A 17,623-nucleotide genomic window follows, 5' to 3' on the forward strand; every position below is an offset into this window, starting at 1 on the left:
TGCCAATAATTCATTTCTCTTAGGGCATAATTTAGATCAGCTGCAGATCCATTTATTTACATCCAGTTAATCAGTAACTTCTCAGTTCCAGGGGCCATTAATTACTTCCCTGCTTTCATGCCGATTTAAAACATTCTGAGTTCTTTGTTTTTGTGCCAGGCTTCTTTAAGAGCTAGTTGAAAATCAACTATCAGAAATAAGTAACTCTCCAGTGAAAAAAGAAAAGTAAATCCCGGTATTTTAAATCTCTTAGGGCCCTTGTTTCCCTGAGTGAAATGGGGAATAAATGGAGGTTATTGTGATCTGCAAGGGGGAGGTATCCTAAAAGAACACTCTTAAATTATGAGAGAATGAGAGAATCTTTTAAAAATGGGGGTAATTTCTGAAAAATTATGGAGTATTTGTAGCTAAAATGTGAATAAGGGATTCTTCTTCAAAAGTACTTTTTGATGTGCTCTGGTAGTACATTGGGGACTATTCATCTGTTTAGGTGTTACCACAAGGACCTGGAAGATCTAGGCCTGAAATTAATATTTCCAGATGCCCCCAGCTCCCATGTGCTTGTTGGGGAGGTACCACTCTGTTTTGTAGAAAGAGAAGCAAATGAAGTCCGGAGGGGAAGACCAACTGTGACAAAAAGTATCCTAGAGGTGAGACATGCTTTGGGATTGCCCTAGTGCATTCTGCCTGGAGAGGCCAAGGACGTTTAGAAGTAGAGGCCATGAGGTTTACTTGGCTGTGTCTTCACAGATTTGATGAAACGTCTTTTGCTATCCTCATTCTCTCAACAGTCTTTTCTTTTGGACTTCTACCCCAACCCTCCCCCCATCCCACCCCTTTTCATTAAAAGGCTTTGCTATTCAACCTCTACTGAACTAGAAATCGAAAACAAAAACTTTTAGCAGCACACACATCAAAGACTGTAGTTAAGTTTATTTCAGGTTGAATTCAAGCTTATGGTGGCCAGAAAATCTTACTCATGTTCAGCCAGGCTGATGGAGATAATTTGTTGTTGATTCTGAAAGGAACTGCAACGGCTTTGCTCCATCTCCAAGGAGGAGGAGCAGTGGCGTGACTTCTGGAGGAGAGAAATGAGTAACTAACCTGCTCCTAGTTAAAAGAACAAATCACTTCTCTCGTGCTCCTTTCTTGTTTTTAGAGGATATTAAGTTTAATGACAGCCTGAGCCTAGAGGAGAGCTGTCGACTTATTGAGCCTAATAGTTGTGATGGTAACATTAATGTGATTAATAATAGTAATAATGATAACTCAGATTTATATGACGCTTTATAATTTTCAAAGCTCTTTTCTCACAGTATCCTCCCTCCCCTTTCAGTGAAATCATGGTCAAGGAACTGAAATGGGCAAGGAAGGGAATTGTATCCAGATCTTGCTCACTGGGCTTTGTAATCTAAATGTGTTAGTTTCTGGAAACAGAGAATGTGAGAGGAGGTGGCATGTGTCTCTGTTGCAACGATTTTGATGACTGAGTCGCTCAATTTTTTTGTTTGTTCTTTTTTTTTCCTCTTGGAGGAATATGATTGTGATTTTGAAGCAGTGCATTATCTACCACTTGGCTTTGAGTAACTTTGAGTAAGCATGGTTGTGGGAGAAGAGGAGGAGGGAGTATTTTCTAAGTCTGATTTAAAAGAAAAACAATTAAGATTAATAGGAGCCCAGAGAAGCTGAAGAAGGAAGGAAGGAGGGAGGGAGGAGGGGAAGAAGGAAGGAAGGAAGAAAACATACATTTATTAAATGCCTGCTATATGTCAGGCACTGTGCTAAGCACTTATCCCTAATAGAGAAATCCTGTGATTTATTTATTTATTTATTTATTTTTTTGTGAGGCAATTGGGGTTAAGTGACTTGCCCGGGGTCACACAGCTAGTTAAGTGTTAAGTGTCTGAGGCCGGATTTGAACTCAGGTACTTCTGAATCTAGGGCCGGTGCTTTATCCACTGCGCCACCTAGCTGCCCCCTCCTGTGATTTATTTTAAAGAAATCACTGACTATACTGTATCTTGAAGCAGTTCTTTCCCTTGTAGCTGGACTAGCTTACAAATTGGTAGTATGAAAGGGTATCTGGTAGAAATGTCTTTAAAGTTCATTTGTAATATTAGCATCTGCTCTGATAAGGCTATTGAAGGGGATGTAATGGGCAAAAATATGCCAAGCTATTTTTTTTTAAGTACTATAGAAAAAAATTTTCTTTTAAACTTAAATATAGGGAGTTCCCAAGAACTACTGTGGAAACTTGAGTGAAAAATTTCTGGTGTTTATAATAATAAAGCATGGGTTATATTGAGTAGACAGTTATATTAATTTATTTTTCTTATTTCTTTGCCTTTATTCACCATATGTGTCCAACATTACACTTGTTCTGGCTAGAGTTTTAAACAGAAACAGACTATCCCTTAATAAAATGATCAAAGCTACTCTTACCAATTATGTGTCCTCATAAGCTGTTGAAAGCTGTGTCTGGATTGAGTATCCCTTGCACAAATGTATTTAAATCTTTAGAGAACTTCTTAGTCAAAGTACTTTGTGTTTTATAAAGCCTCCTACTCCAAACTTCTTTTCCTTGAGGCAGCTGGTCCTTAAAGGGGTCAATTCAAATATGTATTTTTTTAAAGTAAAGACAGAAATAACAGCAGCTGACTTGCACTTATTTTTTGCTTTCCAGGAACTTATTCGAGAACAAGTAGAGGTAAGTATTTCTTTTGCTTCAGGAGGATTGGCAGAGGTTTCACACAGAGGGCATCGATCACCCCCTATTCCTACTACAAATGAAGAGTTTAATTTTGTACTGCTACTTTTAGCTGCTTCAGACTACAGGAGGGGCTCAAGGGACTTTGCCACTTACCATCCAGAAGGTGTTAGCATCCCAGGCCTGCCATGGTAAGATCCTTAATGTTGTTATTAAAGATCTGCTATGTGCTAAGCACTCTTGAGGGGTATAGGAAGAAAGAAAAGGATGTAATACAAAAGAAGCCTTGCTTCTGGAAGTATAGAGTCCATATTAAGAAACAACACACATGTGAAACAACCAAAGGAAAATAGCTTCTAGATCATTTGAGTTTAATATAAATATTTGATACAGTAGGAGAGCCACATTGAAGAGCAAACAGAAGCAGCTTCCCCAGAAGAAATGAGTTTTGAATGAAACTCAACATGTATTAGTAGAAAGAAGAGAAAAAGAAAACATAGTGGATGGGAGGAAGGTGTGAACATAGGCCTGACAAACAAACCCACACGTGGAGAACACCAAGTAGATTAGTTTAGTTTGAATAAAGGATCTGTACAGACCAGTGTGAAGAAATTAGATTGAGGAGGAGGAATAGAAGCCTTGTAGGCCAAAGTGGAACATTTAGATTTGGCTCATACTGTTTAGAGCTAGAATGAACCTTGGATTGGAACTCCAACCACCTTATTTTTCAGAGAAGGAAGCTAAGGCTGAGGGATGTATTTGTCAAGGAGCAGAGTCAAGATTTGAATCATTCGTTAGTGCTCCGACTTGAAATCTAGTGCCTGTTCCTTTGTACCACATTGTCCAGGCATTTGATAAGAAAAATTAAACAAAATGGCATTTGAGGAAAATGCCACTACTTTTGTGTGATGGATCAGATTTAGGCCAATATAATAACCTAAGCATGAGCTAGTGACAGTTTAAATTAGGGTGGAGTCTAGAGAAGTAGAAAGAAAATGGCAAATCAAAGGAGACGTGGTGCAGAAAAATTAACATGATTTGGTATATTGAAGCTAGAGCCAAAAGAAAGAAAATATTAAAAATAACCCTAAGATCACAAGACTTAAGTTACTAGGAAAGACATGAGACTTCTTTGGTCACTCCCAGAGGAACTCTGAAAACACATTAGATGGTTCTAGCCAAGGCCACAAAATGTAACCTTCTTATGAAGATGAGAGTTTCCTTAAGGAATGGCTGAGGAATATGGTAAAGCAGGAAGCCTTATCCATGGTCTTAGGGGATGATTCAAGCAATTCTAAGACCAACAGAAAAGTTTCCAAGATGTATATTCCTTTTGACATTTGGGTCATAGTTAGGATTGGTTTCCCACTGTACATGTGACACTTCTCTCGTGCTCCTTTCTTGTTTTTAGGGGCTATTAAGTTTAATGACAGCCTGAGCCTAGAGGAGAGTTGTCGACTTATTGAGGCTCTGTCTTGGTGCCAGCTGCCCTTCCAATGTGCTCATGGGAGACCCTCTATGCTGCCCTTGGCAGACATAGACCACTTGGAACAGGAGAAACAGGTACATTAGTGAGTAAGAGTGAAGAGGAAGAGGAAGCTGAGTATATCTTTTTCTTTTAAAGGACAGAGAGCAGTCCTGCCTCAAACAAACTACCAGCTCTTCTTCCTTCACCCATTTTGAAATGCCAACACACACACGATTCAGTATTATTGCATTTAATATAAGTACAGATTTGTAGATCCTTTGTATCTGGTGCTGACTTGCTCTCGTCTTTCTGGATAGGATGCAGCGATTCTTTTTCCTGGGACTGCAATCGCCTGGGAATAGAGCAGATTAGTTTTTGGCCAAGCATGTTCTAAACAGCCTTATGCTACCCACTCACTCACCATGATAGTAACTTACTGTAATAGTGATACCAATTTATGGAGTCTCTACATCTTGGGGGATTGTGAGGCTGTGGTCATGATCCACCCCAAAAAGTTTGGTGTGGATAATGCTGCAGGGACACAGAGTGGTTTAAATTAAGAACATTTTGTTTTCATTTATAATCTTAACTGAAAGAGAACATGAGACTATATTAAGAATGTCCACGTTATTGTATTCCCAGAGCCAGCAATTGTGCTTACCTTTCCTGCTAAAGAATTATAAATTCTTCTCTTGCAGTGAGTCATGGGTATTAGAACTTTGTACACAGCCCAGCCGAACTCCCAAGTGCTGGTGAAGCTTTGTCCCATTCTGTGCCACAAAAGTTCCATGACTGTTAGAGAAGCCTTTTGTCCTGGAGAAACCTGTCATGTTGTTTATTTAGTCGTCCCTGAAGCTGGGTTTCAATATACCTTGGAAAAGTAACAATTTAATTGGGGTTTTGAGTCTCCACATTTGCTTTAGTATGTTAACAATTACAATAATTCTATTTTTTCTAGTATCCTAAACCCAACCTTGCTAAACTTTGTAAAATGGCCCGGGCCTGGCATTTGTTTAAGAAAGTAGAGACCCATGATGAAAAGCAGAACAAAGGCTGAAACCACCTGGTGAACTTCTATGAAGACAAGACTTTCCAGACAAGCCCCACACCTGTGAGAAGATGAAGGGATGTTAGCTGATTATAGCTGCATGCAGGATGAATCACTGTGGCTGTGACATTTTCCTTTGCAAGCCCAATGCACAGAATTGGCTTCAAAAGCATAACATCCTTTCTTGGGTATCTCTGTAGGCAAACTGACAAATAATAGTTTAAATCTGAAAGCTGCTTAAGGGGAAATGTATAAAAGTATGCATTTGTACCACTTGGGAGGTTAAAAATGCCTTTCCATTTATATTTATAACTTATTTTGGAGTAAAATTTGATAATTGATTTTTTTAAAAAGTCAACTGTTTAGTTTTCATTTAGTATGCATTTGTATAATTTATATGGAACTAACCCTCCAAAGATCAGTAACATCCTCCCATCCATGTTCAATGCTAGTCCCTTAATCCCTGTCCTCCTGTTTTCCTGAGCTCCGTCCCTTCCCTGGATTGCAAAGCCCAAACCTAAAGTCTTACTCTATCCAGACTTATCCCACAATAACTAGAGTCTCTGAATGATGGAAAGGGCAATCAAGGTCAACCCATTCCTGACCAAGAATCCCCTTGATAAACAACGCCAACAAGTGTCTTTTTTCATTTAGTTGAACAGAGGGGTCTTACCCTTCCATCATTTTCAACTAGATGACTTTAGGGAACTGGCCAAAGCCAGTCATGTTGGTCAAGAAAAAGAAAGAGGACAAAGCACTGGATGGAGAAAATTCCAATTTTCCACTCTTCTGCTGTCTTTAAAATAATTGTCTAGCCAATGAAATTGCTCTTTAGAGATATTTGGGATTGAGGGTTTGGTTTTTTTTTTTTAATTGTGTTTTTTTACTGGCCAGGGGCGGGGGGAGTGGGGGTGGGAGATACTTAGAATGGATCTGTGACTTTTGTGATTTGGAAGTTCCTTCCAACAGTGCAGATCACAACCCATCCACATCTGCCCATCCTGTGTGAGTCTCAGCCATGTCCTCTCATAAGGATCTGTCCTGGGACGCCCACCCAGAGTGCTATAGGCTTTCCTCAATTTCTCTTCCCCTAAGGCCTTCTCTAGTGCCTGATACTGGTGTGGACATGACCCTGGGTTCTTGAAGGGCATGCCAGTGGAGTGTAAATTCTTGAAGGTTCCATCATGTTGGAAATGCTTTGGGTATGGCCACAGACCAAGGCTGTTTGGAGTCAACCCAGTTAAGTATGGAAAAGCTCATCACCAGGTGGCTGACCCACCATGGATTTTTCAGGCCATGGCAACCTATTAATTTTTTGGTATATGTTTTTTTGTTTTGTTTTGGGTTTTTGTATATGTTTATTTTTAAAAGCTTCATATCTCAGTGCAGTGTTTATTCTTTCAGTAAGAGTCTTAACTTTGCCTAAACAGGTATAGTCATTCATGATTTCCCTTGCATTTTTCTCAAGGAGTAGGGGTTCTTTTAGGTCCAGCACAACTTCTATCTAGGCACCTCACAGTGGATAAAAGCACTAGGCCTCGAGTCAGGAAGACTTGAGTACAAATCCAGCTTCAGACACTTACTAGCTGTGTGATCCTGGGCCAGTCACTCAACTGCTGTTTGCCTCAATTTCCTCCTTTGTAAAATGGGGACAGTAATAGTACCAACAACCCAAAGTTGTTGCGAGGATCAAATGAGATAATGATTATAAAGTGTTTAGCACAGTGCCTGGCACGTAGTAAATGCTATATAAATGTTAGCTATTATTATCCAGATCTGCAATCTTAATCATGGCATAATTCTGTCTGAACATTAGGTTTTTTTCCTTCTTGCAAAATACTTTCAAGCAATCTCCTTTAAATATTCCTACTTCCTTGATAGATGAATCGTTCAGAAAAGCATTTTCTGTGCCTCTGGTTAATAATGCTTAGTAAGTTAAACCTGTGGAAAAAGCAGTAATATTCACTGTAAAGAAGCTGTAAGTCCAGATGATAGGAGTAAAATGCTGCTATTAGAATTTTTACTCCAAATTTGGAAAAGAGAGATAATGCAGTATCTTTTAGGAGGGCCATCAAGTGAAGATGCTTGAAGAAGCCTTGCTCTTGTATTGAACCAGCGTTTCCATAGACTCCCAGGATTAGAAGATACTTTCATAAGTGATTTAGTCAACCCCACTGTCTGGCCTGCTTCTCCTATGGCAGAAGTTATGAGATTCTATAACCTTCCCCATTACCTGTGGCAGCAAGGACAACCCTGACAGCTGAGGAGTCATCCCTGATGTTTAACCTGATAAAAGTCTGTGTCCACTACCCCTGGAGAGAAACTGGTCCAGAGTGTAAAGTGAGGGCAGTTTTATGAAATGTGTAACTTCTTAGTTTTTAAGAATAACAAGAGGGGGCAGCTAGGTGGCACAGTGGATAAAACACCAGCCCTGGATTCAAGAGGACTTGAATTCAAATCTGGCCTCAGACACTTGACACTTATTAGCTGTGTGACCCTGGTCAAGTCACTTAACCCTCACTGCCCTGCAAAAAAAAAAAAAAAAAGAACAGCCACATTTTTCTCTGCAGTGCAGTTTTGTTAGATTCACATTTGTGGAAGCTTTGTCCATAGCAAAAGACAACCTATATTTTTTATTCTGTTTCTTCAGTCTTTCAGGTTCCTCCAGCTCAAGAGCAACACAGCAAAGCAGCTAATAGAAGTTAAGAGAATGATTATTTCTCTCTTATATTAATAACCAATTACTATTAGGGAGATCCAGGATTTTTTCTCTTCCTAGTTTCTCATTCTCTACTAGGTCAAATCAGCCCCTGAAGAATAGGACTGAGAATGAGATTGGATTTACCATTTTCCTCAATCTTGTTCAGACTCCACCCAACTGGGGAAGCCCATTGTGTTCTATTCAGTCTTGGGTGGGGAGTAGATCCTTTGTCTAGATTATGCAGGGCCAGGGTGGTCCCTAGCCCCTCATTAGAATAGGTCTACCACTCATTATAATATTCATTTTTTTCATCGATTGTCAACCAATCAAATTTGATTGCTGCCTGTAGGGAATGCCCACTCTTCCAAGGGAATATAAGGGTCTAAAGGCCACCATGGACTGTCTTTTGGTTTATGAGAAACAGCCAAATGAACATCTTTTTATTAGTTATTCACTAGCCATAATTAATAAAAGTATTAATTACCCAGAGACTAAGTTTCTTGAACTTTTAAAATGTCACAGTTGATGATGGATAATTGAAAAAATCCCATGGTCAGCCCCAGACTATAAATGGCAAGAGGTTTTAGATTACTGGGGAGCAAGGCTTAGAAGTACAGGACAGAGGTCAGATATGGAAGGAGGCCAGGGTCAAAGCCAGGGGAAAAGAGGTCCTAGAATTAGGCAAGCCTTTTGGCATGGAAGCCCATCTAAGAAACATGAGGGTCAAAGTAAGACTGGGGTCTGGATACACAGGAAATTTCACTAGGATCAAATATAAATTCTGCTGTTTGGCATTTAAAGCTCATCACAACAGGGTCCCTTCTTACCTATTGAGTTTTTTTGGTATATTATTCCCCTCTATGTATACTATGCTCCAGCCAAACTAGCCAATTTATAGATCCTACACTCCATCTCCTGTTTCCATCACCCAAAACTGTGCTACCTCTATCATCCAGAATTCTGAAATTCTTTCTGATTATATTCTCCTAGCCTAGCCTTAAAGGCAGCTGATGATGCAGTAGAGCCTGGGTTCAAATCTGGCCATAGACATTTACTAGCTGTGTGACCCTGGGTCTGAAGCCAGGAAGACTCCTCTTCCTGAGTTCAAATCCAGTGTCAGACACTTATAAATTGTGTGACCCTGGGCAAGTCACTTAAGCCTATTTGCCTCAGCTTGCTCATCTGTCAAATGAACTAGAGAAGGAAATGGCAAATCGCTCCAGTATCTTTGCCGAGAAAACCCCATATGCAGTCACAGAGAATCAGACACGACTAAATCAATATAACACAACTCTGGGCAAGTAATTTAACCTTTGTTTGCCTAAGTTTCTTCAACTATAAAATGGAAATGATGATAATAGCACCTACCTCATTGTGAGAATCAAATGAGATCATTGTAAATTATTGTAGGTGCTATAGAAATGTTTATTCCCTTCTCTTCTCTTCTCTCTCTCTGCCCAGCTCCTCCTAACCCTATTCTTCTTCCTCATGGTGATATCCAATATCTCCCTCCCTCACAGTCTTCACCCATGTTTTGACTTCACTTCTTTTCATAATTTTGACCACGCAGTTGATCAGTTAAATCATACACTGTCTTCTTCCCTTCACTACCTCGTTACCCTGTTCTGTTGCTATTCATGCCTTGCCCATCCTTTTGCCCCTACTCAGGTGGTGCTGTGGACTTGGAGCTAGCAAGGCCTGAGTTTGAAGCCTGCCTCAGTTGTTTATAAATGCCAATAACAATGTGCTACTGAATCTTCTGGAGGAAGTTATACAACTCGAGGGGGCTGTCACCGCTGCTTGACAGTCCTTTTATTCTTCCTTGGTTAGCCTCTTTAAGGTCCCCACAGTTGTTGTTCAATCGTTTTTCTATCATATTTGACTCTTTGTGACCCCATTTGGGATTTTCTTGGCAAAGATACTGGAGTGGTTCACCATTTCTTTCTCCAATTCATTTTACAGATGAGGAAACTGAGGCCAACAGGGTTAAGTGACTTGCCCAGGATCACACAGCTATTAAGTTTGAGGCCAGATTTGAACTCAGGGAGATGAGTCTTCCTCACTCCAGGCCCAGCACTCTATCCATAGCACCACCCAGCTGCCCAGGCATATCAAAATCAATGTATTAAAAACTGAACTCATTAGTTTTTCCCCCAAATCCATGCACCTTCATTTCTTTTTTTTCTTTTTCTTTTCAGTGAGGCAATTGGGATTAAGTGACTTGCCCAGGGTCACACAGCTAGTAAGTGTTAAGTGTCTGAGGCTGGATTTGAACTCAGGTCCTCCTGACTCCAGGGCTGGTGCTTTAGCCACTGCACCACCTAGCTGCCCCACCTTCATTTCTTTTAAAGACACCAACCATCCTTCTGGTCACTCAAGTTCACCACCTCAGAGTCACCCTTGACTCCACCCTCCCAAATCTTGCCAAATCTCATAGATTCCAATTACTTACACAACATCTCATAGTCATTCTCATGTCTCCATTTACATGGTCACTACTCTAATTCAGACCCTCAGCATCTCGCACACAGACTATTGCAGTAGCTTCCTGATTCAAAGAAAAGCAAAAGACAATGAGCTTACAATCTAAGCGGAGAGACAACATGCAAATAACTATGTATGAACAAGATACGTATGGGATAAAATAGAGATAATAGGAGCCACTAGCATTAAGTGGGATCTAGAAGGGCTTCTCATAATAAATGGAATTTTGACTCTGAAGGAAGTCAGGAGGTAAAGATAAGGAGAGAGAATGTTCCAGACACAGGGAATAGCTAGTGAAAATGCCCAGAATCTGGAGATGGCGTCTTATGGGACAAAGAGCAAAGAGGCTAGAGTCACTGGATTGCAAGGTGAGGAAAGGCAGGAACAGGCCAGCTTATGAAGGACTTTGAATGCCAGACAGAATTTTATATTTGATCCTGGAGGTGAAAGGCAGCTGCTGGAATTTGAGTAGGGGGATGACAGGGTGAGAGCTGCACTTTAGGAAGATTAACTTGACAGCTGTGTGGAGGTCCTAGAGTAGGGACAGACTTGAGGCAGACCAGCCAGCAGGCTATTCCAGTAGTCCACACTTGAGGTGACGAGGCCATGTGCTAGGGTGGCAGCCATGTTGGGGGAGAGAAGGTAGCATTGTGGTAAAAATTATTGGAGTTTTAGCTGACTCATTTGGGAGGGGCCACACCTGGCCCACCCTGAAGTTATATATGCTACTGAGGTCAGAAGGAGAACTCTCCATGGGCAGTTTTTGAAGGACCTCCCCTTTTGGGGGAGGGAGATTGAACGCTTGTTGAGGGGAGGCTAGTAGTCGCTTTGAGAACACACTTGCACTGGCCGCTCTCTCTTCTCGGTTTCCTGGTGATGTGAGAAAGCTAGCAGACTTTCCAGGTGTGGTGAATGAACACAATAGACCTGCATTCCTTTGAATTAGCTTATTTGGAAACGATCTGGGGACTGTATAGACTTAGGTTAGAATTAGGAGAATTTATCTGTATTTCCTTTTTCCTATTTCCTTATCTTTGATTTTTTATTAATTTCACCTTTGTTGTTTAATTAATTCCCAAGTAATAAAATCTGATCCTTTTTTTGGAAAAGAAGCTGTAAGGCTCCCTTCTTATTGGCCTGGGAGAAATATCTAAAAGGGCAGTTTGGAGGGAAGGGAACTTTAAACCTAGAGGTCCCTCATTATTTCCGGGACCCCAATATTTTGGCGAGTCACCCAATTAATGCTCCATATATCAAATTTCAGCCCCTACAGTTCAAGGGATGTCATGATGGTAAAATCAGCAAAACTTGGCAACAGATTTGATATGGGGAGGTTGATCGAGAAAGAGGGAGGAGTTGATGACCATGTCAGTGACGGTGCCCTCGATGATGATGATAATAGGAAAGTTTGGAAGAAGGGAACGTTGGTTTCTTTTTGGAAAATATAACGAGTTCACTTTTAGACATTTGAGTTTAAGATGGCTATGGGACAGCTAGTTTGACATGTCCAATAACCATTTAGGAGAGAGGTTAGGATTGTACAAGGAAAGGAAAGAAACAAACATTTATTAAGCCCCAGGTACTGTGTGCCAAGCACTGTGCCAAGTGCTCTACAACTATCTCCTATCTGAGAATAAGCATAGAGGTGATAATTGAAAAGATGGGAGCTGATGAGACCACCAAGTGAAATAGTGTAGAGGGAGAAGGGAGCTCAGGACAGAGGGGGTCACTCAACATTATTGGACATCACCTGGATGAAGATCCAGTAAAGGAGACTCAGATGTGGGAGGACCAGGACAGAGTGGTGTCATGGAAACCTAGAGAAGGTAGAGAAGGTATTGTATCCCCAACACTTCTCATAGTACTTTGCACATAGTAGGTGCTCAATCAATGTTTGAAGACTTCTTCATGGATAACTGTGATAATTGCCCTGATCTCCCAGTCTAATAGACTGTTATATGGATAGTGTCTAGAAAACTGATACATTAAAAACTAAGATACAGCTTTTTATTATTTAATAACTAATTAGGTATTGCACAATGTCCTGGAACAGCTGTTTGGTAAATGAAAAGATATTTCAAAGCCAAACCACTTCCAGACAACATTTCAGAAAATTCCTTTGTATCCACTCACAAACATCTGTAAGGATGACAGGTGGGAAGCACGACCTCCATAACAAAAAATAATCTAGCAATGTCTTTATTACTGAGCATTTCTTAAGAAATGGATTATATATGGCCTTCAGATGACTTTGCTGATTTGGATATCTTGCCAAGTTTTCTTAAGCTTTTACCTTCCACTGCCTATGATTCAAGTAAAGTTATCCCAAGGGATTTCAAAGATGAAAATGGAAGAACTACAAACAAAAGAGAAATGCAAAAGACTTTGCAAAAACAAAAACAAAACACTTCAACAAACTGTTTTCTCCATCAATGACAGTGGAATTGCCACATGCCATCCCTAACATCACAGTTCCCAAATGACTTTAAAAGGGACTTAGAAGTGGCATTAAAGAGAACAAAGATGGGGAAAGCAGCAGGATTGGATCAAAGGAGCTAGTGCTAGAGCTGATAGGATTGTGAGGGCATTGAGGGGGTGAAAGACAAGGTTGCTGAGGAGAGAAAGGTACCAAAGGTATGAAAAAAATCTTGTGTTTTAATTGTGAGTAAAGGTGATCCAGAGAACATCATTAACTATAGACCTTTGTTCCTACTCTCCCCATCTACACAAAATCTTTATGGGGGTCATTTATATAAGAATCAAGGGTATTCTGAACGAAAGGATTAGTAGGGAACAAGCAGGCTTTCACAAGCAGTATTCCACAATGGACCACATCTTTACCATCTCACAATTAATGAAAAGATGTAGAAAACAAAAGATCCCATTGTGTTTATTGTTTTAATTACCAAAAAATTTGACTCAGGCTCTCTTACAACAAAGTGTCTGCCCACCCATATACCAAGATCACTTAAGATTCCTTAGAAGATGTCATAACAGAAATAATCCTCTTTAATGACCCTCTGACAATATTAGGTGAGGCATAAAATGGGGAGATGTGTACTCAATGGAGGTATGTAGGAGATCCAACACAGAATACAGGTTGAGAAGGGATTCCCTGTGGGTGGTGGGATCCTCTAAAGGCTTCTGTTCAAGGATGAGATTGTGCTGACTATATTAAGTCCCCACACATTACAGAGCATCCTGGAAGTGATAAGAAATGCCTCAGACAAGTCTGGCAGGTCCCACCACACCAGAAATACCAGGCAGATGAAGAATGTACATTGCCCAGATTTCAACATGCTTTTGGATGGGCACCCTGTAGAGCTTTTCTATTAGTGTGTGTATTGGGGACAGATGGTACAGATGGACAATGAAGCAGGTCCAGAGTTGAAAAGGAGAGCAGCTGGAGTGATTCCAAAAAATTGTCAAGCCCTTTTATTGAACCCCAAGCTTCCCATAAAAGCAAGGGCTCATTTTTTTTTTTCAATCCTAACATTTTACTGGAGTTTCCATATGCCAGCAAGACATGGCACACCACTACTTCTGGAAAACTCTACCACACAATTGGAAATGGAAGAGGTGTATGGTGGGTATGAGGGGGTTAGGGGACATAACTGGTGAAGAACTCCAAGGTACAGGATTCGAGGATTCAAGGAATTATAATGACAGGATGGGGGGCTGGTCATGTGGCAAGAACAAGGGTGGACAGCCAGAGTGCCTCACAGATACTCTGTTGACATCAAGAAGAAAGCAAGGAAGTCCTTGGAGCATGTTGGGTGGACCCTTTGTGGCAAACTTTTGGGAGACCGTGGACAAGACAGTCACCCGGGACAGCTAGGCATCGATGCACAGCAATCTGTATCATTTGAGGGAACTGCAGACTTGTGTCCACAGATCCCTCCGAGTATCTGAGAGTTATCACACATATGCAGTTCTCTATATAAATGACTACATGATTTTAGCAGTAAAAAATAAGATAAATTGTTTGAGAAATGTTTGAATGCCTATGTCCAAGACTTATGAAACAGTGGGCATTGGCTTCTTTTTCTTTGCTTTATCACTGTACTAATTAAAACTTTACTTAGTGGATAAAGCACTGGCCCTGGATTCAGGAGGACCTGAGTTCAAATCCAATCTCAGACACTTAACACTTACTAGCTGTGTGACCCTGGGCAAGTCACTTAACCCCAATTGCCTCACCAAAAAAAAAAAAAAAAGAAGAAGCAATGCGCAGGGACAAGTTGGAACTGGCAAGTTTGTCACTCACTAGTCCCAGGTTACAGATCCAGGGCAGACTGAGAAGGGGACCTGTGCAGAGAAGGATTGCTTCTAGGTAATGCTGCTAATGCTGCTGCTGCTGCTGTAATAGCTAGCATTTATATAGTACCAGGTACTGTACTAAGTGCTTCACAAATAGGATTATTTGATTCTCATGACAACCCTGGGAAGTAGAAGCTATTATCTTCATTTTACAGATGAGGAAACTCATCTGTAAAACAAAGGTTAAATGACTTGTCCAGGGTCACACAACTAATCAGTGTCTGAGGCTGCATTTGAATTCTGGTCTACCTGACTCCAGGCCCAGCACTCTATCCTTGCGCCACCTAGAGGCCCTAGGCTGCATAGAGAGAAATGAAGTTGAATAGCAACTGCATCAGCATCAGTGTGACCCAGGACAGGGGAAGCCTACAATTCTGCTGATCTGAGCCAACATCCAGCTGGCTGATAGGGGCAGAGTCCAGCAGCAGTCTACTCCTGCAGAGACCCAAATCCAGGTCAGGGATGTGCAGAGTTCAGACCTGTCCAGGGAGGAGGGGTGGAAGAAAAGGGAGTAGCAATCAGACTTTCCCCTGGGTCAGACTACTTTGGAAGCAGTGAAAGCTTGCAGCCCCTCTGCCTGTCCCTGAGATCCTGGAATAACAATACTCAGGACTCCAAGAAAGCAGCAAGAAGTCACCCAGATCTTTCCTCCAGAAGTGTCGTAGAGCCCAGCACTAACACCAAGCCTAAAGTCAAGAAGGAAACTGGGCAAACAAAAAAGAACACCATAAGATATAATGGTGGCAGGGATGCTCAAGAAACAAATGCTGAAGAGATTGACTCAAAAGCATCTACAAACAGTGCCCCAGAGAAAAACACAGCTTGGGTACAAATGCAACCAGAAATCCTGGAAGAGATGAAGAGTTTAGAAGGTTTAAAATGTTTTTATAAATGAAATGAGAGCGCTTCAAGAAAAAATTGGAAAAGAAATGAGAGCTATGGAAGAAAGAATTGGAAATGGCATTAACAGCTTGGCACAAGAGGCTCCAAAGCCTTGCCTGAGCAACAAACTCCCTGAAAATTTGAATGGAACAGAGAAAAGAAATATTAAAACAAAGTCAAAACATTGAAAAAAAAGAAGAAAATGTAAGGTAACTTTTTTTTAGTGAGGCAATTGGGGTTAAGTGACTTGCTCAGGGTCACACAGCTAGTAAGTGTTAAGTGTCTGAGGCCGGATCCAAACTCAGGTACTCCTGACTCCAGGGCCGGTGCTCTATCCACTATGCCACCTAGCTGCCCCCAAAATGTAAGGTATCTTATAGCAAAAACGGCTAGCCTGAGAAAGATTGAGAAATATGAGGCCTACTTTCTTTTTTTGAAACTAATTTTTTTTTAAATTTAAGATAAAAAACCCTTTGGACAATTGGAACACCGTTACCCAAAAAAAGCCTATTTTAAGAAATACAGGGTGGGCCAAAAGTCACAAAGGGGTCTGACGTTTGAATAACTTTTTGAAAATTATTTTTTTTCCTATATATTTGTATATATTTCCTATACTGTATATGATACTGTGGTATTATAAATTAAACACAAAATATAAAGGAGTTATCCCTTTGTGACTTCATGACTTTTGGTCCACCTTGCATTAAAAGAAAACTGCCCAGAACTCTTAGAACCAGAAGGTAAAGTGGAAATAGAAAGAATCCTCTGGTCACTTCCTGAAATCCCAAAATGAAAACTCCCAGGAACACCATAGCCAAAATATATTTTTTTTTTTTGGTGAGGCAATTGGGGTTAAGTGACTTGCCCAGGGTCACACAGCTAGGAAGTGTTACATAGCCAAAATCTAACTTCCAGGTCACAGAAAAAAAATTCTGCAAGCAGGCAGAAAGAATTCAAATACTGAAGAGCCAGTCAGGATCACACATAATTTAACAGCCACCACTATAGAGGTGTAGAGAAGGTGGAATGATATTCCCAAAGGCAAAGGATATAGACTTATAGCCAAGAATAACTTACCCATCAAAACAGTATAATACTATAAGGAGAAAAAAAATGAACCTTTAAAGAAATAGAGGATGAAAATACCAGAGCTGGGGAGAAACTCTGAAGTTCAAACACAAGAATAAAGAGAAACATAAAAAGGTAAACATGAATTGACAATGATGGACTAAAAAAGGACAAATTATGTGCATTCAAATATGAAGTGATGTAACTTTCTAAATCCTGTCACCATCAGGGTTCACAGAGGGAGTCCAGTTAGACAAGGCCTGAAAGTATATCTATCTTGATGATATCAAGAATGGAAAGAGAGGGGAAGAGGAATACATGGGGGAGAGGGGTGTGGGGGGGAATGGAGAGAGGAAGGTTAGAGAAAATGATCTTATATAATAATAATAATCAGGGTACACAAGTAGACATCTATACAAACATCTGAACTGGTCAAAAGGAAGAATACACACACAGCTGGGAAAACAAAGGGGCAGAAGGAGGAATTAGAGGGAGAGCACACTGAGGGATTAGTCCTAAGTGAAATAAACTCAAAGGATGGATGAAAATACAACCCCTTTTGTGGTGGCAAAAAATGGGAATCTGGGGTAGTGCCTATAAATTGGGGCATGGATACGTTTATCCATAGTCATTGTATATAAATGTGATGGAATACTATCGTGCTGGACTCTTACCAGTATAATGGCCAACCAGGATTCCCGAGGACTAACAGTGAAACGTGCTCCCCCTTCCTGATACAGATGAAGGACTCAGAAGAATGAGACAAATATTTTTTAGGACACGACCAATGTGTATATTTGTCTTGACTACATACGTTTGTAATGGGTTTTGGTTTTCTTGTGTCCTTAATGGAGGCAGGGACGGGATTAGCGTGGGAGAGTGAGAAGATTAAAACAAAAAACCAGTGTCTATGTGTACATACACATACAATACAAACATGCACAA

The 17,623-nt window shown here is 40.6% G+C and overlaps 1 protein-coding gene and 1 long non-coding RNA gene across 3 annotated transcripts in view; one reads left to right on the forward strand and one right to left on the reverse strand.

Annotated features, from left to right (window-relative positions):
• The window catches only part of MLH3 (mutL homolog 3), a 32,132-nt gene extending 26,061 nt beyond the window's left edge, over positions 1-6,071 (forward strand). For both annotated transcript variants that reach the window (XM_043981359.1, XM_043981360.1), the window contains exons 8-12: positions 491-650; positions 2,684-2,707; positions 2,820-2,898; positions 4,119-4,270; positions 5,134-6,071. In XM_043981359.1, the coding sequence (XP_043837294.1) occupies positions 491-650; positions 2,684-2,707; positions 2,820-2,898; positions 4,119-4,270; positions 5,134-5,232 (514 nt within the window). In that variant the 3' untranslated portion in view covers positions 5,233-6,071. The remainder of the gene's footprint in view (positions 1-490; positions 651-2,683; positions 2,708-2,819; positions 2,899-4,118; positions 4,271-5,133) is intronic.
• On the reverse strand, positions 4,368-5,158 carry LOC122739707. Its single transcript, XR_006354671.1, has 3 exons — positions 4,837-5,158; positions 4,613-4,706; positions 4,368-4,527 (listed from the first exon to the last, which is right to left on the reverse strand). It is a non-coding gene; the product is annotated as an uncharacterized LOC122739707 (long non-coding RNA).
• Positions 6,072-17,623: the final 11,552 nt, after the last annotated feature.

The sequence above is a fragment of the Dromiciops gliroides genome, chromosome 2 (assembly GCF_019393635.1).
Source record: "Dromiciops gliroides isolate mDroGli1 chromosome 2, mDroGli1.pri, whole genome shotgun sequence".
In the NCBI taxonomy this organism is placed as follows: domain Eukaryota; kingdom Metazoa; phylum Chordata; class Mammalia; order Microbiotheria; family Microbiotheriidae; genus Dromiciops; species Dromiciops gliroides.